Source organism: Caretta caretta, chromosome 22 (genome assembly GCF_965140235.1).
Source record: "Caretta caretta isolate rCarCar2 chromosome 22, rCarCar1.hap1, whole genome shotgun sequence".
Taxonomy (NCBI): Eukaryota; Metazoa; Chordata; order Testudines; family Cheloniidae; genus Caretta; species Caretta caretta.
In genome coordinates this window covers 8,212,393-8,237,069 of record NC_134227.1, presented here as the reverse complement: position 1 = coordinate 8,237,069, position 24,677 = coordinate 8,212,393, and the positions used below count along the sequence as shown (strand labels likewise).

General features: G+C 47.9%; 1 protein-coding gene across 12 annotated transcripts in view; it reads right to left on the bottom strand.

Moving 5' to 3' along the window:
- Positions 1-24,677, bottom strand: part of ST3GAL4 (ST3 beta-galactoside alpha-2,3-sialyltransferase 4) — a 174,009-nt gene that overhangs the window by 42,655 nt on the left and 106,677 nt on the right. The window contains exons 1-2 of one of the 12 annotated variants that reach the window (XM_075122156.1): positions 1,906-1,989; positions 1,459-1,668 (exon numbers count right to left, since the gene is read on the bottom strand). The exons of 10 other annotated variants lie outside the window; for them this stretch is intronic. In XM_075122156.1, the coding sequence (XP_074978257.1) occupies positions 1,459-1,587 (129 nt within the window). In that variant the 5' untranslated portion in view covers positions 1,588-1,668; positions 1,906-1,989. Of the gene's footprint in view, positions 1-1,458; positions 1,669-1,905; positions 1,990-24,677 lie in introns of those variants that run through there. One more of the 12 variants, XM_048827641.2, reaches the window with a different exon arrangement.

The window sequence follows — 24,677 nt, the reverse complement described above, 5'->3', positions numbered from 1 at the left end:
GCGATAGCCCTGTGGAAGCTTGCAACGCCAGACAGCTACCGGTCAGTCGGGAATCAATTTGGAGTGGGCAAATCTACTGTGGGGGCTGCTGTGATCCAAGTAGCCAACGCAATCAAAGATCTGCTGATATCAAGGGTAGTGACCCTGGGAAATGTGCAGGTCATAGTGGATGGCTTTGCTGCAATGGGATTCCCTAACTGTGGTGGGGCCGTAGACGGAACCCATATCCCTATCTTGGCACCGGAGCACCAAGCCGCCGAGTACATAAACCGCAAGGGGTACTTTTCGATAGTGCTGCAAGCTCTGGTGGATCACAAGGGACGTTTCACCAACATTAACGTGGGATGGCCGGGAAAGGTGCATGATGCTCGCATCTTCAGGAACTCTGGTCTGTTTCAAAAGCTGCAAGAAGGGACTTTATTCCCAGACCAGAAAATAACCGTTGGGGACGTTGAAATGCCTATAGTTATCCTTGAGGACCCGGTCTAACCCTTAATGCCATGGCTCATGAAGCCGTACACAGGCAGCCTGGACAGTGGTCAGGAGCTGTTCAACTACAGGCTGAGCAAGTGCAGAATGGTGGTAGAATGTGCATTTGGACGTTTAAAAGCGCACTGGCGCAATTTACTGACTAGCTTAGACCTCAGCGAAACCAATATTCCCACTGTTATTACTGCTTGCTGTGTGCTCCACAATATCTGCGAGAGTTAGCGGGAGACATTTATGGCGGGGTGGGAGGTTGAGGCAAATCGCCTGGCTGCTGGTTTCGCACAGCCAGACACCAGGGCGGTTAGAAGAGCACAGGAGGGTGCGGTGCGCATCAGAGAAGCTTTGAAAACCAGTTTCATGACTGGACAGGCTACAGTGTGAAAGTTCTGGTTGTTTCTCCTTGATGAAACCCACCGCTCCTGGGTTCACTCTACTTCCCTGTAAGCTAAGCAACCTCCCCTCCTCCCTTCGATCACCGCTTGCAGAGGCAATAAAGTCATTGTTGCTTCACATTCATGCATTCTTTATTCATTCATCACACAAATAGGGGGATAACTACCAAGGTAGCCCAGGAGGGGTGGTGGAGGAGAGAAGCACCAGGAGGGATGGTGGAGGAGGGAAGGACAAGGCCACACAGCACTTTAAAAGTTTAAAACTTTAAAACTTATTGAATGCCAGCCTTCTGTTGCTTGGGCAATCCTCTGGGGTGGAGTGGCTGGGGGGCCAGAGGCCCCCCCCACCGCGTTCTTGGGCGTCTGGGTGTGGAGGCTATGGAACTTGGGGAGGAGGGCGGTTGGTTACACAGGGGCTGTAGTGGCGGTCTGTGCTCCTGCTGCCTTTCCTGCGGGTCAGCCATACACTGGAGCACACTGGTTTGATCCTCCAGCAGCCTCAGCATTGAATCCTGCCTCCTCTCATCACCCTGCCACCACCTTTCAGCTTCAGCCTTGTCTTCAGCCCGCCACTTACTCTCTTCAGCCCGCCACCTCTCCTCCCGGTCATTTTGTGCTTTCCTGCACTCTGACATTGTCTGCCTCCACGCATTCGTCTGTGCTCTGTCAGTGTGGGAGGACGGCATGAGCTCGGAGAACATTTCATCGCGAGTGCATTTTTTTCGCCTTCTAATCTTCACTAGCCTCTGGGAAGGAGAAGATCCTGTGATCATTGAAACACATGCAGCTGGTGGGGAAAAAAAAAAAAGAGGCAGTGGAATTTAAAAAAACACATTTTCTAGAACAATGGCTACACTCTTTCACGGTAAACCTTGCTGTTAACATTACAGACACAGCACATGTGCTTTCGTTCCAAGGTCACATTTTGCCTCCCCCCACCACGTGGCTAGCCCCTCACCCCCCGCCTAACAGCGGGGAACATTTCTGTTCAGCCACAGGCAAACAGCCCAGCAGGAACGGGTACCTTTGCATGTCCTCTTAAGAAAAGCACCCTATTTCAACCAGGTGACCATGAATGATATCTCACTCTCCTGAGAATAACACAGAGAGATAAAGAAGGGATGTTGTTTGAATGCCAGCAAACATACACTGCAATGCTTTGTTCTACAATGATTCCTGAGTACGTGCTACTGGCTTGGTGTGGTAAAGTGTCCTACCATAGAGGACGCAATAAGGCTGCCCTCCCCAGAAACCTTTTGCAAAGGCTTTGGGAATACATCCAGGAGAACTGCAAATGCCAGGGCAAATTAATCATTAAACATGCTTGCTTTTAAACCATGTATGGTATTTTAAAAGGTACACTCACCGGAGATCTCTTCTCCGCCTGATGGGTCCGGGAGGCAGCCTCGGGTGGGTCTGGGGGGGGGGGGGGGGGGGGACACTGCCTCCAGGTCCAGGGTGAGAAGCAGTTCCTGGCTGTCAGGAAAACCGGTTTCTCCGCTTGCTTGCTGTGAGCTATCTACAACTTCATCATCATCATCTTCCTCGTCCCCCAAACCTGCCTCTGTGCTGCCTCCATCTCCATTGAAGGAGTCAAACAACACGGCTGGGGTAGTGGTGGCTGAACCCCCTAAAATGGCATGCAGCTCATCATAGAAGCGGCATGTTTGGGGCTTTGACCCGGAGCGGCCGTTTGCCTCTCTGGTTTTCTGGTAGGCTTGCCTCAGCTCCTTAAGCTTCATGCGGCATTGCTTCGGGTCCCTGTTATGGCCTCTGTCCTTCATGCCCTGGGAGATTTTGACAATGTTTTGGCATTTCGAAAACTGGAACGGAGTTCTGATAGCACAGATTCCTCTCCCCATACAGCGATCAGATCCCGTACCTCCCGTTCGGTCCATGCTGGATTTTGAGATTCTGGGACTCCATCATGGTCACCTCTGTTGATGAGCTCTGGCCAGCGTGGCAAGCTGCAGGTGACCATGCAAACAGGAAACTGAAATTCAAAAGTTCGTGGGCCTTTTCCTGTCTACTTGGCCAGTACATCTGAGTTGAGAGTGCTGTCCACAGCGGTCACAATAGAGCACTCTGGGATAGCTCCCGGAGGCCAATACCGCCTAATTGCATCCACAGTACCCCAAATTCGACCCGGCAAGGCCGATTTAAGCGCTAATCCACTTGTCAGAGGTGGATTAAGGAAATCGATTTTAAGAGCCCTTTAAGTCGAAAAAAAGGGCTTCATCGTGTGGACGGGTGCAGGTTTACATCGATTTAATGCTGCTAAATTCGACCTAAACTCCTAGTGTGGACCAGGGCAAAGTGTAACAATGGGGCCCTTCCCCACCCCCATAACTACAGTGTGGTCATCCCCCACAGTCAAGGAAAGGAGTATTTCAATAGCACCCTTTGGGGCTCATCCCATGGAGTCATGTGCTGGGGTTTAAATCTGGAGCTACCCAAATCAAGAGAGTTAACAGATTTTCCTGGGAAAGGTAATTTAGCCAGAGATTACCACCTTTCAGTGCAGCCTGGGATACCCTGGGGCACGAAATGACCTTCTGAAGCAGTAGCTACTTCACAACCACTCACCCCAGCCCAGACTGTTAATGCCGCAGTCAGAGCCTTATATTAAGGAGAGGATCCCCCCCCCCATCTAGTCTGGAAAAACACAAACTTCTCACCACAAGGAGAGGGCTACAGAGAGCACATCTCACAATGTGACTCAAAGTGCTTTCCTTCAGAGTCCCCCTCATCCCACTCCCAGTCTCCCTCTCCCCACCCCTGAGCAAGATGTACCACCCAGATGGGGGCAGACCTAATTGGCGACCAGTCTCCCAAATCCACTGCAGCAGGGGTGTGCTGGGAATGGAACATTTGGAAGAGTTTAGACAGGATGGGAGCTGAGATTTTATACCCCCAGCACACGCAGTGTTTTGCATCACATGCCTGTAGAGCCAATAGGCTTTTTTACCTCCTTGCACCTGAGGAATCTCAGCCATTCGGTCTTCCCCAGGGGCCAAGGGAAGTCCTTAGCCACACAGTAGCAGGCAGGGGAGCAAGCATCGCAGACAGGGTTAGACATTAAACCCCAGCGGGATCGGCATACGGGATCCCGCACTCCTCACCCACCCAGCCGACCGGTTTGGGCAGTTGCTTCCCACACACCCCCGGCACAGGGTCACAGACTAAAATCACCTCTTCACCTGCACTGGGGAAAGTCCAAAGAACCCTCAAAATAACATGGCAACTTCATGCAGCGCAGCTGTCTCCGGGGAGCTGGTGCTTGTTTCCCTCTCCTCAGGACGTGTCTCTCAGTTGGGGGGCGAGGGGGAGGAGAAATAGATGAGGGGAAGATTTAACATTAAAACGACAGGGCCTGCAATGCTCTGGGGACCCCGGGCAGCAAAGGGTGCCTGCAGAAGTCCTTTCCCCACCATCCCTTGTAAGAGACGGTGTGCTGCAGGAGAGCGGATGTGGGACGCAGAGCTCGTCTGCTTTCTATACATCAGCCCAAACCTCTGCTTTCTATAATCTGGAAATTCTCACATTATCTCTCATCTGCTTTAAATTAGGGATTCATTCTTGGGAATGCTGGAGTGATTAAGAGCAGATCAGCTATCAGAAATGCAAGCTGGGGTTGGCAGTGGCTCTGAAATCTGCCTGGAGGAAGGCGACTCCCGCACGTCACTTTTAATTAAACAACACAAGTTTCCGGGGCCAGATTGCGATCTAATTTCAGATCAGAATGATGGGACGGCAAAAGCCCTCCAGATTGCAAAGGACTGGAGTTGTCCCTGCCCACTCAATAATATATCACTCATCACACAAACCACAAAAGCAACAGCTGCTATTTTAGTAGGACCTACAAAAATATGTTTCTATGCCAAACTTAAGGGAGTGTGCTGCTTTTAAACTTTAGCAAAGTTAAAAGCTTGAAGTGACAGGGGTAAGGCTTGGGCATGTGGCAAAGGTAGAGAAGAAGGAGAGCGAGGGGAACATAGAAAGCAGCTGTGGGGTGCAGCATGCAGCAGGACTGAGAGCAGAGAGTGCAGACTTTGGGGTGCGTAAGCACAGAACAACGCTGCGGTACACATAACTGATGCACCCCCACTGAGTAGGGTGATCAGATAGTAACTGTGAAAAAAATGGGACAGAGGGTAGGTGGTAATAGGTGCCTATATAAGAAAAAATCCCAACAAACAGGACTCTCCCTATAAACTTGGGACATCTGGTCACCCTACTACCGCTGAGTGCTTGTACACAGAGTGAGAGACAGGTGGGATGCAGACCTAAAGAGCACTGTGCACAGAGCAAAGTCAGGATCAAACTCCAAAGAGCAGGAATCCTACAAGCTGCCTGTGTATGAACCAAACAGGGTTATTGCAAATGAGATTCACCTTCCAACCAGCAGACAGGACACAGAGCATCCCCTTGGCTAGAGAAACCCCTTCCCCACAGGCAGCTTGAGAGGAAGGAAAAGAACCTAGCAAGCTGCTGCAGGTACCTGGATCTCCAGCCCCTCCAAAGTGCAGGGTACTTTATAGTATACTTTATAGCAACCTATAGCCTATCAGGCTCCAAATTTTTTGGAAAAAGAACAGGAGGACTTGTGGCACCTTAGAGACTAACCAATTTATTAAAGCATAAGCTTTCGTGAGCTACAGCTCACTTCATCGGATGCATGCAGTGGAAAATACAGTGGGGAGATTTTATATACACAGAGAACACGAAACAATGGGTGTTACCATACACACTGTAACAAGAGTGATCAGGTAAGGTGAGCTATTACCAGCAGGAGAGAGAGAAAGAAAAAAAAAACCTTTTGTAGTGATAATCAAGGTGGGTCATTTCCAGCAGTTGACAAGAACCTGTGAGAAACAGTTGCGGGGCGGGGGAGGATGCGGGGGAATAAACATAGGGAAATAGTTTTACTTTGTGTAATGACACATCCACTCCCAGTCCAAAGACCAGGGGTGGACTGGGAGTGGATGTGTCCCAATCTTTGGTAATAGCTCACCTTACCTGATCACTCTTGTTACAGTCTGTATCCATTGTTTCATATTCTCTGTGTATATAAAATCTCCCCACTGTATTTTCCACTGCATGCATCTGATGAAGTGAGCTGTAGCTCACGAAAGCTTATGCTCAGATAAATGTGTTAGTCTCTAAGGTGCCACAAGTCCTCCTTTTCTTTTTGCGGATACAGCTTAACACGGCTGCTACTCTGGAACCAAATTTTTTGGCTAAAACTTGGGTAAAAAGGGGTAACATCACTGTTTGGATGACCGTAGCACCTCAGAGCCCGAGACCTGGATCAGGACTCCACCGGGCAAGGCGATGTACAAACACAGAAGCAAAAGACAGTCCCCGCCCGAAGAAGCTTACAATCTAAGTGTAAAGCAAGAGACAGCAGATGGAAACAGACAAGGAGAATAAGGCAACCGTGAGGCAATACTGGCCAGCATGATGGGCAGTGGCCACAGCACACCACGGGCCTCACCAATTTAAAGTTTTTGTAGGCAACATGGCAAAGGAGAGCTCTGAGGCAGGAACCGGAGGATAAGATAGCGTTAACAGTCAGCACTCAAAGCAGTCCAGCCAGGCCATCTGATTATTTATTGCTACCCAATGCAGGAAACAAGTTGATAGACACACTTGACCCAGCAGAATGACAACTCCCATGGTCGACTACTTGTCTCAGCCACCCTCATGCTAACCCCAGGTATCCCACCCAAGTTTCAGTTTAGGTGGTTACATTTGTCCCTTTTAAGTTCCCCTTACAGTTTCAACTGGATACAGAGTTGTTCTTCACTTTGAATCCTACACTCCTGCAAAATGTTGCTATGTGCTGTTAAACAGCTACTGTGTTCCACCCTAGAAGTAGCTGCAGTTCATCGGTGGATGAAATCATTCCAGCTTGGGACTCTCGGGAATGAAAGGCACTAGAAAAACATCAGTGGATTAATCTAAGCACTTGTCTACTTTGAAAGTGGGCTAAGCTAAACAGGAACAAGACATTCTTATTCTGGGATAAAGGTATCCAGACATGGGGTTATTTCAGAATAGCTCTTCCCAAACAATTTGTGTGCGGACAAACCCAGTACTCCATGGACTGACACAGGCCAAAGCATCAAAGGAGCCATATTGTGCCTGCCTCTCCAAAACCCACACGTGGGTGTATAAATGCAGATATGCAGGGGCAACAGACTCTGGCATTAATTTGTGGCTGCAACTCAGGCCCTGTCCTTTGGGAAATCAGCCCTAAGTTCAAACCAAGCATAAGAATTGGCTTTCTATCTTCTCCCTTTCTGGAGTAGCTGAAAGTCCGAAGCAGTGAATTTCAAAATGTCAAAATAGCAAATGCGAGATACCATTATTTACATAGGTGCCCCGGACATTATGGTATGCCTGATGGATTAGATCCCTCTTAAGAGGGAGGACAATCCAGGAGTAGGGTGCTAGACTAAAATTTGAGAGACCACGGTTCAATTCTCAGCTCCAAAGAAGGCGTTCTGTCCAATCTTGTGTACGTCGTGTAGGCGAGTGCTACTCAAAATGGTGGTCTGCGGACCGGTGCTGGTCTGTGAGTCATCGGCTGCCGATCTGCACGCACATTAGGAAAAAAATTTGCCGGTCCCCCACATCAGAGAGCTTGAGAAGCATGGACATAGGCCGCATCTGCACTAGGAGAACTTTACCCTACCGATATGGGTACATTGGGATTCCAGCAGCACCGTCGTCCAGTCACAGAGCAGGACCCCATTGTGCCCGGTGACATGTACACACACACACACACAACAAAGAGATAGTATGCTACACCGGCAAAGTGCTCCTAGTACGGATGTAGCTTATACTAAGAAAGCTGCACTTTCACCAGTTCCCTTCCCCCCGCAAAAAAAGTAAGCAATACCAGCAAAAGTGCCCTCCTGCTGGTACGGCCGCATCTCTGCTAGGCGCTTTGCTCGCACAGGCCTCACACTTCTTCCCGCCCCTGCCTGACAGAGCCACGCCAGCAGAAATCTGCAGTGTAGACATAGCCTTAGTCTCTCTCTGGCTTCGTTTCCCCATCTGTATCCTGGGGATCAGAGGACTGGGGGTGCGGGAGGCGCTCAGATGCCACGGTAACGTGGCCCGAAAAGTGCCTCAGAGAGAGAAGATTGCAGCAGCCAGAAATGCAAGCGTCCTATTGAAGTTTCTGCCTGCCAGTGACGGCACGGTGTTCCCCTGGGTAAGAGGATCACTCCAATATTAAAGCCAAGCCTAGTTTTCTTCTAATAAACAAAAAGCCCTTCTGTACCTGGCATGGTAAGAATTGCCTGAAAATTGTCATCCCTCTTACCATAATCACTGGAAAGGTTCCCACAGCTTCAGCCCTCCTCTCCCAAAGCTATGGCGGTCAGTGCACGGCTCCCTTTCTGTATTCTCCGGGTCTGCAGCTCCGGGCCCAGAGCACTGTTGGCCCAGAGAGGGGAGAAGCGGGCTGTCGTTTTCAATCACATTCTGGGACTGTGTCCCTGCTTCTGTTCTTTTATAAGCTGGTTTGGGTGGTGGTGGCGCAGGGGGGAGGGCATAGATCTGATCGGCTTGCTAGGGATGGGCACGTCTGACTAATAAAGGTTTCTACTATGCAGTTACATGCACATATCAACATGCTTCTCTCGCTGCAGTGGCTGGAGAGGTGCCAGATGAATACAGTTACCTGGAAAAGGGCGTGGAGCGGGAGTCTGTCATGTTTGAGGTGGCCTTTAGACACAAACCCAGGGCATCAGATGATAACGGCAGGGCAAAGACTTGGGCTTTCTTGCTCTAGAACGTGCTGCGTGTTGTTGTTAGACAAGGGACGAAGGGACCTGCTGAGCAAGGGACTGGGAGCCGGGAAGTCCCGAGTGCCATCCCTGGTTCTGCCACGTAGGGTATGTCTACACTAGAGCGGGAAGATACAACTTTTTCAGCTCGAGGAGTCAAACCTGTGCCAGCTCTGGTCCAGCTAGTGTGCTAACAGAACCTGGCCATAGCGGCATGAGGGGCTAACTGTCCTGAGGCTGGTGCTGTCCAGGACACTAAGTACCTACTCAGCATGGTCAGCTCCTCCCGCCTCTCACGCTGCAGTAGCTATGTTCTATTTTTAGTGTCCCCTTGCTCACAATGGGCCGGATTTTCAGTGACTTCGGCGGAGGTACTCATCCCCTCCACCAGTCTGAGCCCGTGTGCTCCTGGCTAAGCCAGTGCACGCCCATCCGCCACACTGGCGCTGCTCTGAAGTGACCTCCTTGTTCTCCAGAATCTCCACGTTCATATAAACATCTCCGCAGCACTAATGGCTGCATCAAGCCCTCAAAAATATAAGCAGAGCAGAACCAATGGAGAGATCATAGAATAGAATATCAGGGTTGGAAGGGACCCCAGAAGGTCATCTAGTCCAACCCCCTGCTCGAAGCAGGACCAATTCCCAGTTAAATCATCCCAGCCAGGGCTTTGTCATGACTCTGCAGCCAGCCTAGAATAGCAGCTCAGAGGCGTGACCTACCCCATTCCTCGCAGCAGCGTGGGGTTACCTCTGATAGCCCATGCGAGCTCATTCTCTCCCTCCTCCAGCACGAAGGCAGAGAAAGAGGCACTGATCTGCACAATTTACTGCAAGTGGTGTCTCATTTTCGTGCCACAAGCGAGTGGCATTTGGAAGAGGGCACTACTGAATTTTTCCCTTCCAACCACAAAGGATCCCAGCCAGAGATGACCCAGGCCTGCTGACAGTGCGTGTGTAGGGGCAGGGCAGAGTGAGAACAGCTGACTTCAGCCGCGTGACTGAGCATGCTCAGTACAAGCCAAGCAGCAAATCAGAGGGGAAGGGCACGTCCTCCCTTCTGATCCAAGCCCAAGGAGCCTAGCAGGGGCCATGGGCATACTGAAGTGGGGGAGCCAAGCTCAAGGAGAGCAGTGGAGCTCCGAGTACACATGATCATCCTTGGAACACCTGCACAATCTACAGTGAGCAGCATCTCCATTTGGCAAATCACGGGGTGAAGCTTATTATGCGGACGGAGCTTGGAGAACCACCACCTTCCTCCCCACCCCCAATCTGACTTCCAGGTTCAATCCCCCCGTCCCAGTTTTCCCCTTCTGTAAAACTGGGGTTGATGATACTTCTCTCCCTCACAGAAGGCTGCACAGATTAACCAATGCTTTGAAGAGTCAAGTATTCTACATTATTCTCTCTCGATTCCCTTTCATCGGGTTAGTTTTACTCTTCTCAATTCTGTTCCTGTGTTAGCAACTGTGGTATCTACACTCCACCCAGGATCTGCTCCACTTCCCAGCCTGTTACAGCTCGTCCCCCTGTTTGTGCTCATACCACTGTACTGGTTTTATGGAAAGCCAAGAGAGAAACAGAACTTCCCTCATCTTGGAAGCCTCAGAATGTTGGATCATATTAAAGAAGTTCTGTATTAAAATCACAAATGAGTTTGATTCTCCATAGTTTAAATTCCAGTGTATTACTAATTAAGAGGTCTCTTGATTTTTGGTACTGTTTCTCTCCCTCTATGTGTGAAACTTGCAAGTTGCTAATTGCGTTAGTACATTCTAAGACAGAGTCTGTTCTCAAAGCAATTCACACACAGAGAGACTCAAAGCAATACTCTGTAACAACAGAAACAGCACCCAGAGACTCCCCACCCTTTTGTTGTATTAACAATTGTGATTAAAATTAGAGATCGAGGATGTACGTGGATGGATGCTTGGTGTGGATAATAACTGAATGATCAGGAAGGTGCCAGCCTAAGAATCCAGTGTCCATCGGCTGAAGAAGGCGTCAAGTGGAAATAACCAGAGGACCCCCGGAGGGCAGACTGGAATCCACTCAACAGCCTCAAGAATGGGAGAACCAAAGAACAAGATAACATCTAGCAGCACGGAGCCGTCAGGAATGTGCTATCTGCCGACTGATTCAGCAACAGCATGATGAAGCAATTCCCATAGACTGACATAGGAAGAAATTCCTATAAAAATAGACTCTAGAAAGTGAGAACTTTGGGGTCTGATTCTGCAAACCAACTTCCAGGAGCGTCAGATGAGCATCTGACAAGGCCCTGCTCCCTCCTCATGTCCAGGCCACCTGGCCAGTGGCTTGGCACGAGCAACTCTAAGGCTGGTAACTATGATAACAACCTTGCAGAACCTCTGTGTGTGTGTGAATAAATATGAGATTGAATGGAATGTTATAGCTATAACTAACTGCTTACTATGATTCTTTCTGTATTCACAATAAATGTGGTATTTTGCCTTTTTCCCTTCAATAAGATCCTGCTGGTTTTTATTTTATTGGTATAACAAGAACAGCCAAGGAGACCGGATGAGGCGCGAACCAGCTCAGATTGCATTGAGGAGGAACCAGGAACGTTCATCCTCAGATGTTGCTCCTCTCTCCGGATCGGTCATTGCCTGTCCGACTGATGAAGGAACAGGAACAAACACCCTGGGATGCCAGCGCACACTCGTGTCCCTGACTTGTCCTGAAGACAGCTATGGTGACCATGGTTCTCTCTCTAGGGCAGGTCCCACATGGGCAGCAGTGCTAGCTAACCCAGCAACATGCCTCAGCCCCGGACTGGCGCTTCCCTTCACACCACAAGGCCACTGCTAGCTCTTCACGCCCTAGTCAGTTCTTGGCTTATCTATGGAAATCGCCAAGGAGGGGGTACTGTCAGTACCAGCTGTGGGGTGCAGGGAGGGGGGCTGCGATGTAAACATCTGACTGGAAACTGGACAAAGACATTATTTCATGAAGAGAGCCTGGAGCATTGGGCCTGGTGCAAGAATTGAGGCCTGAACCAGAGGCTGTGAACCAGTCGGACCATGTATTAAAGCAGATGCTCACAAGATCACTGTCCAGCAGATGAACTTGGCAAAGCTGCTGGTAGTGTACTAGGCGCTAGATATTTACATAAATATATTCCAGCTAGTACTAGATTGGGATGTATTTGTACAAAATGGTTTGACAACACAATGAAGAGGGATGTTTATTCAAGCTATCAGGATCAAGGGAGGTAATAACCAGATGTCATGAGATAGCTAGCCAGGCACATGAAACCTGTTTGCTTTGGCCTGTAATGTCTGGGTTCTTCCCCATAGTTCTTTGTGGGGAGTCCTGCTGCTGACTGAGCCGTTCCTTGCCACAGGGCACTCAGGTGTAAGCGTACCTGTAACCATGGAGCCAGAGCGCTAGGACTGTGTCTTTGGGGCAACAAACCTGGCCTGGGGCCATTGTCACTGAACCGCGCTTTACGAGTAACATCGAAGCCTGCAGAACTAACTCGCTGTCCTGTCTGCTAACAACATTGAAGCTTCAAGGACAGACTCACCGAGCAGTCTAAACAGTGCTACCAAGGCAACGACTTTCCAGCCGCCAAGACTTGACCACACTGGGTAGTACTCTCGAGGTCTGCTGAACCAGCCGTCTGCATAGAGCTGGGAAGGCACACGGAAAGAACACACACACACACACACACGCCTACTGACAACAGGCATCAAGTGGTCACCAGCAGTGGATCTGGAGACACCTGACATGGAAAGCCGTCACAGGTGACAGCAGCATGTGAAGATAAAATGCATCCAACCCAGAGCAGGGCAGGCAAAGCTTCCCTGGGAACAGCTTCCAGGTTCAGATTTAGGAGTGAGAGACTTCGTGCCCCCATTTCCCACCCTGTCCACTGAAGGAAACAAGCTGTTCCACTGAGGGTGCGTGGAAAGGGACAGTTGTGTGGGGAGATGGCGCTGATTAAACCCTTCATTGCATTTCCCTTCCCACCACGAGAAACCGACAAGGGCCGTTAAAAAATACTGCTAGCATCTCAAAGCCAAGAGAGAGCCAGACAGAGTAAGACGCAATTGTGCCCATGCCAGGGGAGCGAGGTGTCTAAACCCTCCAAGGCAGATGGCTATCCAGCCTCCTTTTGAAAACTTCCAGTGAAGTCTCATGTCCTCTCAAGGCATCTGTTCCACAGTCCTACTGGGCTTACAGTTAGGAAGGTTTTCCTGAGATTTAATCTAAATCTGCTGTGCTGTCGTTTGCACCCACTGCCACTTGTCCTGCCCTCTGTGGCAAGAGAGAACAATTTTTTAATCAAGGGAAGGAATTAATTCCACATTCACTTCCCTGCCCAGCTACCCCCATTCCTCCGGCAGCAGTTGATGGAGACATTTCCAGCCGTTTGCTGGCACTCCCTGCTCGGCTTTACCTGCCTCTGATTAACTGTGTCAAAGGAAATGCAGGTTTCAGAGTAGCAGCCGTGTGAGTCTGTATCTGCAAAAGGAAAAGGAGTTCTTGTGGCACCTTAGAGACTAACAAAAGCTTATGCTCAAATAAATTTGTTATTCTCTAAGGTGCCACAAGTCCTCCTTTGCTTTTTAAAGGAAATGCAGACTCCTGTCCTCCAGGGGCGGGCAGGTGTGCCAAGGAGGAACTGCTTTGAGAACCAGTTGGCGCTTAGCCCCCAAAATCAAGAGAGCACGTGCATAGTTTAAGTGCACAATGAATTTCGTTGCGAACCCACAGCAACCAGTTTTCAATATGGATTTAGAGCTTTGCCACTGAAGGACTCATACCCAGGCCATCACAAACAGCCCCAATGCAACAGAAGCTCAGTCACTATTCTCAATGCCTCGTTTTGTTTTATTTGGCCACCTTCATTGAGGACGGTCACCAAGGCCGTGCATGCGTTAAAATATCACATACAATGAGTTTGTGGCAGAACCAGAAATGTTACCAGGCTACCCAGGAGACCTGACTCCCAGAGCCAGACCTTACCTCACACCATCTTTCTTCATTATAACTTCACTGCAAGACCAAGCATAATGGGAAAGTTAGCAGTGACGGACCAACCCCTCCACACACAGCCACTCACACAAAGGGCCTGATTCTGCCACCCTTACTCATGCTGAATAGCACTCACTTGTGTAGTCCCATGGATTTCAATAGAACCTCTTGCAGGTCTACCAAACATGAGTATTGCTGGCAGACTCAGGCAAAGTCTACAGCAATCACAAAGGGAAGGGAGAAGTTCCGGCCGAGCCCATCTTCACCCGTGGAAACTCTCTCAAGTTAACTCCAGTGTCAGAGCTACCCTTCAATGTTGTTTTTCATTTAGTGAGCAGTCGGAGGCATTCAGCGCCCCTGTAGTGTTTCCAGTTTACAAGAAATTGGAAGAGACCTTTACAGTGCAGCTGAGGCCTCAACAGAAGAGGGAACACTGGGTAAGACATGTCTAAAAAGGCAATTAATGAGCTTCCATAACGCAATTAGGTACCTGTTAGACCAATTCTAAATGAAAAGGCAATGCATCCTCTTTCACCTATGCTCAAGCCAGGTGCTCTCGCATTATATTCAATTGCAGTCCTGCCTGAGAGTCCGTCACTTCACTCTCAGATATGGCTGAAATATGACAGAGACAGAAAATACACTGTTGCTTTGCCAGACTCTGATACAGTGTTATTGTTAGATTAGAGACATGCCAAAAAATCCAAGATCAAGTAAAAGCTATATAATCAGACAGCCTGAAAATATACCAATAATATACATAATGGGTAGGCCCGGGGGATTAGATTTATCAGTAAACATCAATATCACTATATGCACACAAACCAATGAAAAGAATATTTCCACTGATGAGAATCATTATTTAAAAAGAGGCAAAGTAAGAAAAACGCTGCTTGAGAACGTATGAGAGTTCGATTTAAGGCTAAAATTCTGACATGTGATGATGACAGTTGGGTTTGAACCATTATAAAGCTTTAACTTTTTGAATCTCAGCATCTACTGTCGTTCAATAATTATTGTCTGACCCCTCCATTGGCCGATGCTCCATAATTCCCCACAACTGTGAGAATTTAAAATCAATACAAATCTTAAAAAAGGGGGGGGGGGCTTAAAACCCATCATTTTGTGCAACTGTGACACTTTTAAAATCGATCAAAATAAAAATAAATGCTTAAAAATAAAAATCAATATTATCTGTCAAGATCATAAATAAAAATTGAATTCCGACAAGCCTAATCATGGACCAGATACTCAGCTGGAGTAAACCAGCATCACTCCAGGCCAATTTACATCATCTGAGGGTTTGTATATTACCCACACACAAGCGAAGTGTCTAAAGTTGGCTAAATGCGGATTTACATGGCTATCTGTTCAGTAGTCGGAGCACCCATAAACTATAAAAGGAGTCACCTGTCAGATGGGGTGCAGAAGGACTGGGAACATATGCAAATAGAAATTACAATAGTTTCTCACTGTTCTTGCTGTGGTTTTTGACCGTCTCCATCACTAGACATGAAAGCAGAGAAACATCAGCAACCATCTTGAACCGTCAAAACAACAGATTTTCTGCATACAAGACTAAACTCTACAGGTGCAAGCAAAAGCCATTTCTATGCAATAGGTTTCTGCATTTCAGCTGCTTCCCCCCAGGTTTCCGGAGACAAGCCACAGACCAATTCAACAGCCTGTCCTTAAATGCAGCACTTTCCTTTCATACTAGCTCAGCCTAGTAGTTCATAGATTCATAGATACTAAGGTCAGAAGGGACCATTATGATCATCTAGTCTGACCTCCTGCACAACGCAGACCACAGAATTTCACCCACCCACTCCTGCGAAAAGCCTCTCACCTATGTCTGAGCTATTGAAGTCCTCAAATCATGGTTTAAAGACTTCAAGGAGCAGAGAATCCTCCAGCAAGTGACCCGTGCCCCATGCTACAGAGGAAGGCAAAAAGCCCCCAGGGCCTCTTCCAATCTGCCCTGGAGGAAAATTCCTTCCCGACCCCAAATATGGCAATCAGCTAAAACCTGAGCATATGGACAAGATTCACCAGCCAGTTCTGTCTGACCGCGATCTTTTAGCCAAACTGTGCCGAGCAGTGTGTTCTGGGAACGAGAATCAAATTGTTTTAATCTCTCAACAGCAGAAAGAAACAAGAATGGACACTGCAGGCTCCGAGGCAGTAAGGAGTGACATGGGGCAATGGAGCAAAGGAGAATTTTACACTCAGCACAAGAGCGAGATGCATCCGGCAGGGGAGGGGACTCCTACAGGAACCAGGAGACACCACCGTCACAAAGTAGATTCTAATGGCCAAGCGGAAACTGTGCAATCCAAACACAACCAGGGCGCAAGTGTGATCAAAGAGCTAATTAAAGATAATTAGCTAATTTGTAGGTGGGATGGGGGCAATTATAGGGAATTCATTACATGAAACAAATGCGTGGCTGAACATTCTGTATCCCAAGGACTATTTACTTTTCAAAACATTCAACGCAGTTGAATTTCACACCTGAGTCCAACTCCCACCAGGACCCAGCGCTCCAGCGATGTGCAGTCCTCATTCAGAGCCACAGCACTCACTCCTGCTTCGCTCGCCCTGCCGGCCAAGCGCACTTTTCACCCCAGCGTCCACCAGTTATTCAAGGCCTGCAGCCAGGGCTGGCTCCAGGCACCAGCTTTCTTGGAGCGGCATCTAGAATGGGGCGGCCGGCTGTGTCCCGCAGCGGCCATTCGGCGGCCGCTCCGCCGCTCTTCCCGCCGTGGCGGCTTTTGGTGGCAGCTTTTTATTGCGGCGGCGGCGGCTTGGGGCGGCAAAATCGGTAGAGCCGCCCCTGCCCGCAGCACTGGCTTTGGTCCCAGAAACGGTGCCCCAGCCTCGCAGCAGGTGCATTCGACGCCAGCAGTCTTGGAAACCAATGCAATTCATTTCCTTCCGCAGATCGGGCCAGCCCCGGTGACAGAAGCAGAGGGCCAGTTAGTGCCCTGGGGAAAGCGTTCATGAAGGAGCTGGGAGCGTAATGGGAAGCCTGGAGGGGTTACGCATGTGCGTGACCAGCAAGGTCAGCTGAGAGTCTGGCTTCAAGTGGAGAAGGCCATGTTCCAGCCCCTATTGCATGGGAAGGAGGGCTGGTGTCTCTGAAAGTACAACTCCTCTCCAGTATCTTGCAAGGAAAGGAAGCGTGCTCAGGGTTCAAACCATCTGGGAGAGACACACCGGGAGGAGGACGGTGCGATCTGTGAAACGGTCGGGTCCTGCTACCGTTCAAGCTTCAATACCAAAATGCACCAGGAAGGGTTTAACGCCACTAAGAGAAGCTCAGAGCTTTACTTGTACACCCAGGGGGGAAAGACTCCACTAATGTGCCCACGGCTCCTGCTCGCCACACATCTGTTGTATTGATTCAGGCTGTAGCACTAAATGATGTTGCTGTTTTATCTCCCTGACCTTTGAATTGATACTTGCTAGCTATTTAAAAAAAATAAATAAAAGTCAATAAGCAGGCAAGGACTGAACCCAAGAACAAAGCACTATTAGCATACGTCTGCACAGGAATCCATTGCCGGGAACAATTTATACAAAAGGGATTGGGGACGGAACAAACATAAAAGTTCCTGACTAGAGAGAACTCCCAACGCTCATTACAGCCTCATTTGGCTACAAAGAGCCAGCCCAGACAGAGCCACAGCCTGGGGGTGAAATGCAGCAGCCCTAGCGATCCTCATACTAATCGCTCGGGCATAGTCCATCCAAGAAATTAGCACATGGGCGTGTAGACAAACAGCCGAGAGAGAGGACAGGGCACACGCGACAGGACATTCAACCCTAGGGGGTGAGAAAAGATTTAGGGTGTGTCATCACTAGGAACAAAGGTGCTTTCTTACTGCATGGGAGCTAATGCACGGTAACAAGAGGTAAAACCCTAGTGAACACCAGGCAGTGTGTGGTTTTCCATACCTAGTAGCAGGTCGAGGTTGACGTCAGTTGGCTTGTGTATGTGTGTGTGTTCTTTTCATGTGTTGTCCCAGCAGGTAGCTGGCTCAGCAGACTGTGATTGTACTGCCCAGTGTTAAGTGATGAAGGATGGACTATTGTTGCCACAGTAACACTGTTTAGGCTGCCCAGTGCCTCTGTCCTTTGAGCTTCCATTTTATCACTATTAACAGCAGATAAGGCAGCCTTGAAGCGACTCATAAAGATAGACAACAGGTGCAGTTCGGTGGCAAATCCACTCGGCCAGGTTTATTGGCCCCTCGGCACAGGTTTAGTGCCTGGCTCCGTGTGTGTTTGGTGGCAATGATTGGCACCTTCCGCAGCAGGAATTTCTGCTGTCCTCGAGGCCACCCAAAAGATTATGGTGAAGTACCCTGACCTTTATAGGCGAAGACAAACAACTGGAATACACAACTTACACCCCACCTTACGTATTTCATGACGTTTCTTGGTTACCATTTTTTGGTTTTGACATTTTGGACACAACACTTTAATTTATGATGTTATTTTGTACTCAATTAAAACGTATTTGTCTTCATCATCATGTTCCTATGACACCTTTGGCATTTAGGGCAGCGACGAAACTCCTCCACTGCGGTCTGTTTCTGGCAAGTCTTTCAATGGTTCCCCAGCTGTGCCCCAGATTTTCCAGCTCCGCTTCCACAGCTCTTCACCAGGTTGTTTTCGGGCAGCCTCGTTTTTGCTTGCCTTCAGGTGTCCATCTTATTGCTACTCTGGTGACAGAATCAGATTCCATCCGAAGCACACGACTGATCCATCTCCAACGCCTCCTGGCAACGATGGTGCTCAGATCTTGGTTTGAGATTGTTCTGGGCCAAAAGTTACAGAGAATTTTTCTGAGGCAGGTTGTATGGAATGAAGACAGTTTGGACATGTCAGACTTCCTCATTCCCCAGCATTCTGCACTATAAAGTAGTGTTGAAAGTAGGCAGCGCTGATAAATCTTGAGTTTGGTTTTGGTGTTGTATTTTGATGATTTCCAGACCGTATTTAAGCTCCTGAAGGCGTTCCTGGCTTTACTGATTTTGTTCCGGATGTCCTGGCTTGTTCCACCATCCTGGCTGATGGTGCTGCCCAAGCATAGGAATGTTTCTACACTGGTGAGAACATAATCCTCTATCTGTACTGGTGAGGGTGAGGCAATATTAAAGGTCATGATCTCTGTCTTATTGCAGGTGATTTTCAGTCCAATTTGCTAGCTGAATGAGCTGAGTCAAATTCTTTTTTCTTGTATATGGTATTGGGTATGTGATAGGAGAGTGACATCATCTGCAAAGTCCAGGTCTTCAAGGGACGAGAAGGGTGTCCCATTTAATGCCTTTTGGCATGTCTTCCGTTGTACGCTGCATTACCCAGTCGAAGGCAATGCTGAAGGGGATTGCAGACACGACACATCCCTGACATACTCCTTTTTTTACTTCAAAACTGAGCTCACCGTGATCAACACGGCACGCAAAGTTGAAATAGAAGCTTTTAATGACATTGATCATACGGAGAGGGGTTCCATATGCCTGTAGAATGTGCCCTAGGCTGGTCCTGTGAATGCTATCAAAAGACTTCTCAAAGTCTATCAAATGTATGTAGAGTTGCCGTTGCCATTCTAAGCACTGTTCTATTATGTTTTGTACAGCGAAGATCTGGTCTGTGCATCCATGTCCTTTCTGAAAACCAGCTTGCTCTTTTCTGAGAATGCTATAAACTGCCTCTGATATATGCCGGACTATGATTTTACACAATACTTTGCTTGACACAGATAAAAGTGTGATACCTTGCCAGTTATTACAATCACTGAGAGTTCCTTTCTTTCATATCTTCACTGTAACCCCATTGGTCCACTCACCTGGCACTTTTCCCCTTTCCCAGACTGATATAAATAGAGGGGCAAGGATAGATACTGGTAATTTAGGATTTACCATGAACAATTCTGCATTCAAGTTATCCTTGCCAGGAGCTTTCCCATTTTTTAAGGATTTGATGGCTTGAATGATCTCTTCCTGAGTTGGGGTGTCTGTGTTGAAATCAAGATTTTCTTCTGCCTCCTGGATGTTTGCTTCCTCTTTCGGTTGCTCCCTGTTGAGCAATTCTTTGAAATGCTCTATTCAGTGCATTTCTTGTTCTTTGTCAGTTGTTAGTAGGTGTTCTTATTTGTTCCTGATGAGAGTGTTTGTTGGTGTCTGTCATTTACCACTGATAAGCTGCATCATTTTGTAGAAGGTTCCTTGTTCACCATCAGCAGCTGCACCATCAGCTTGTGTTGCCAGATTATCAATATAATGTCGTTTGTCCGCTCTCACAAGGCGTTTGACCTCCCGGTATGCCTTGCTATACTGCTTGTGATATTTGTCCTTTAGCTTCTGGGAGTTTGTGTCTAACACTTCTTTCGTCAGAGCTCGTCTGGTTTCTATGGCGTTCCATGAGCTGGGTGTAATCCACTCCTTCCTTCTCTTCTTCCTATAGCCTAGACAGGCTTCACTGCTCTGTTTATAAAGTGCTGTTACTTTGTCCCACTTCTTGTTGATCTCCTCATCTGCATTCCCCTCTTCTTCATCAAGGTCTACAAGTGCTTGAAACCTGTTCTTTAACTGCATAACAAAAGCTTTCTGTATTTCAAGGGACTTTAGCTTGTCAATATCATAACGTCTATGTCCCTTGTTTGGTGGACCCACACTTCTCAGGTTTTAGCTTGCGTCTTATTTTGTACTAAATTAAAATGGATTTGTAGTAGCTAAAATATATTTACGGACATATTTAGTGCCTAGTACACTAGCAACAGCTTTGCCAAGTTTAATGCCATTGCTGAGGAGGAGGCATGGAAGATTACATCAGGGAAGGTCTGTAGGAAGCATTTTATATTTGCCAAGAGCGTTGGGGAGGGCGAGGAGGGAGAAGAGGGGGTTCTTTTTCCCCTTCTTAGAAAACAAACACCTTTTCTAATCTTATACTCAGCCAAAGGGGTGTGTGAATTCCCGGTCTCTCCCTATAGGCTCATATTACAGGAGGGGGATGAACTGTGCTTTTCCACAGATAGAGCATGAGAACAGTCTACTTATTACAGCAGGAGCCGCCACACCCCCTAGCAACTTCTAATCCCAGCTATACCCTTCACCTCTCTGATGTCAGGCCCCACGTTTTGGATCATGCTTCCAGAAGTGCCCACTCATTTTGGGTGCACAACTGGAGGCATCCAGGGGCTAATTTGCAGAGATTTTGAGCACTCACAATTCTGACCAAAGTCAGCAAGAGCTGAGAGTACTCAGCACCGCTAGAAATCAGGCTCCAGATGTCCCAGGTTGGGCATCCAGAATCAGTGGGCACTGCGGGCCGCAAGCCCTCTCTGCTTCAGATTACCAGTCTCTAAATTGAGGCTAATACCTACATCACCGGGCAGAGGGAAGAGGAGTGAGAATGATTGTTTGCGGAATGCTTTGAGATCCTCAGACAAACGGGCTGTGTACTCAGGCTCATTATGTGATTTCCTGGGGTCTGAACTGGGGCACATGGGAGAACATTTATTGTCTAACCAATATATCACCATCCAAGGATTTAGAGGAAGTGATTTAGGGTCCAAGTAAAAAGCCTGCACATTCATCTTGAGTAAAGATGACTGGAAGGCTTAGTCATGCTCTGAGGACCTTTCACAGCCAGTTTTCACTGAGAAGTGACCCCAACTGGCAGGAGAGGTGAATCACTATGTTTAGTTATTGGTGCAACATTCTCAGAGATTATTTTCACTTCTGTATGTTATCGCATGCATTAAATAAATGTGCGCTGTTTATATCTTCACAAAGGGCTACGTGCCAGTGATCATGTCTATAGCAAATGGTACATAGAGAAGTAAACTGCATTATTCTGCTGTTGTAATTTACTACCCTCCTACAAAGTCTCAATGAACTGGTTTCCAAATCAGGAAAGAGATGATAATCTATATGCCCAATTTTCATAACACCTGCTAATAAAACCACCACCTTCTTCACTGTTGTTTTCAAAGACTCAGATTTTAAGACCAGAAGAGACCATTCTGACCCTTTATTTAGTCAGTCGTCCTAGCTTTTCACCCAGTGATTCCTGCATGACGCCCATAACTTCTGGCTGAATTGGAGTGTAGCTTTTTGAAGACTTCAAGCAATGGAGGATCCATCACATCCCTGGGTTAATTATCTTTGCTGTTAAAAATCTGCACCTTATTTCTAGTCTGATTTTATCCAGCTCCAGCCATTGGATCTCACTCTGCATTTGATAGATTAAAGCATCCTCTGATATCATCTCCCCATCCAGGTGTTTAGAGATTAAATTACCTCTTAAACGTCTTTATTAAGCTAAATAGATTGAGTTCCTTTAGTCTTTCACTGTAGGGCAGGTTTCCCAGACCTCGGATCATTCTTGTAGCTCTTTTCTGATCCCTTTCCACTTTGTCAAAATCCTTTTCACAGTGTGGACACACAGCCCTCAAGTATTGAACTCACTTGTATATTTTCACTACTCAAAAAGCAACCATCACTCTACACTTTTCTGTTCAAATCTTTCAGATTCAGGAAAATAACAGAATCAGAACAAGCGAGCACACACACAGCGGGCAAGTCTCCCCTCTGCAACATGCTGCATCAACTCTGCCTCACATAACCTGAGCTGCCTCTTAAGAAAACAGGCTCCTAGGAGCTAAGAGCTGCAATACCGAGAAAACAAGCTCCTAACAGTTCCAGGGCTGCATACATACAACACATTCAGGCTAGTGGATTTCTCCCTAATTCCCGAACAGCCACTCTCACAAGTGAAAGGAGTTGGTGAGTGGAATTCACTGCTGTATAACAGCAAGGGGCAGATACACACAGAGGGGGATCGGAGGATGAACAAAGTAGTTTAATCCACTGGAACTTTCCAATGTGCTGTTTCATTACAAGAAGTAAGTGGCCATGGGAGACCATGCAGCATGGTCCTTTGAATATATTAAAACACACTTCAGGTGCTTGGCCTTTCACTTCCCAGCTGAACCGCACAGACTCTTTGTGTCCCAATATTTAGCTGAGAGCCAGGCACTCCCAAATTCAAACCCTGGTTCTGCCACTGAGTCACCACGTAGACTTTAGCAAGTCACTTAACCTCCCTACGTCAGTTCTCCAGCTGCAGAACAGGGACACTATTACTTCTTCATGGGGTGATAGGCAGATTCATATTCAGACAGTGCTCTGAAAAATGTAAAGTGCTGAGTAAAGGAAACTTAAGGGACAGGAAAACCCAGAGTGGATAATAGCAAAGAACTGGCTCACAGTAGCTCCAAGAACTCTGCCATCTCTCACACTGCAGAGAGAGAGAGAGAGGTCAGTTTTTTCTTTGCCTTCTTTCAGCAATGCATCACTCCAGCAAAAGCAGTCCCAGAGAGAAGGGCCTCTGGTGCAGGAGTCCAACCTGGCTAGAAGCAGGGGTAGAGTCAGTTCAATCATGTGAGATTCACAACCTATTTGGAGCTCAACGGCACTTGGACTCACTTCACTGAGCTTAGCCAAAGCTTCTTGGAGGTCTCTACACGCCAATCTGAACAGAGCCACCATTCCACTGCCTTTGAAATAGAGCATGAAAAGCCTACCCTGAAGAGCACCCAGTATCCAGGGAGAGCTGGGCCCAAGTCCCAGAACTAGATGCCACCTGCCATAAAGTACAAACTCCCCGGAGCACTCACGGAGTCGGCACCTATGGGAGGACAAGTGCTCCAAAGTGACATGGACAATCCTGTCTTAGATGCCTGGCTGGTGAGCCTTGCTCACATGCTCCTGGTCAAGCCGATCACCAGATCTGGGATAAGGAAGGAATTTTTCCCCAGCTCAGCTTGTATGGGACCGTGGGGGGTTTTCCACCTTCTTCTGCAGCACGCTGGGATCACCTGAGCAAGTCTCACCTAACCAATTCCCTGCCATTGCAGGGACTTTGGGGACTGGGCACTCACAACAGTTCAGTTTTCTGAGGACTTAAATGCTTTGGTCTAACTGCAGCTATTGGGCTCAACACAGGAGTAACAGGGTGGAATTTAATAGCCTGTGATATACAGGAGGCCAGATTAGATGATCTAATGGTCCCATCTGGCATTACACGCTATGAAACCACGAAAGTTTGCAAGATTTTTGGATCTCAGGTTTGGTGCAGACCCATCACTAGTCCAAACCTTTCGCCAGCCACACGAAGTACCAGGCTGCATTGGGGGTCTTCTTATGTGCCATAAATGCCAATGCTGCTGCATTAGGCTTCTTAAAGGAAAAGTGCATGATTTCTTCTAGAGCCAGAGACTGTCAACTGAATATAAGGCACATGAAGGGCCCGATTATTTCCTATCCCCGAGCAGGGACTGATAACGATATTCAGTGTTAGGCCTAGCAGATAGTATTGCCCCCTATTGGTCAGATACGTCACTGCACAGACATCAATGCTATTGGTGAACTGCAGGCAGGTATGGATGTAGAAGGAGAACAAGAGGGTGGGGCTAGAAAGTCCGAGTAGTTAGAGGTAAGGCAAGTTTTCAAATAAGGCAACAACCAGGTTTTTAAAGTTTGTTTAGATTTATTTTTAAAATCCTGATTTTGTACCTGTTCTAATTAAGCCCCAGCCACCACCATTCGTTATCAGGCTGCTTGGATTCCCTGAGATCTCCCTATAAGTGTATCCGGATGGAGCGGAGCGCACTGTATTAGCCAGCAACATCACAAAGCCTTTCTAGGAATGCCCATAACTGTTTCACTCTGTGAACGGCCCATCAGACAGAGCTGCATTTGACCATCTCCAAGCACACAGGCCAGTCTATGCAAAGGTCAGCTAAAAGAAAATATAGACTGAATGATCATGAAAAACATCCTGAGTGTGAGATCTAGCAGGCTTTGCCACAGTATCCTAAGGGAAGTGGTGGTAACATTTGAAGTTACATGGGCAGAGAACTTGAGAAACACACCATGCTGGAGTGCTGAGGCTAACCCTGCACTGCAGGG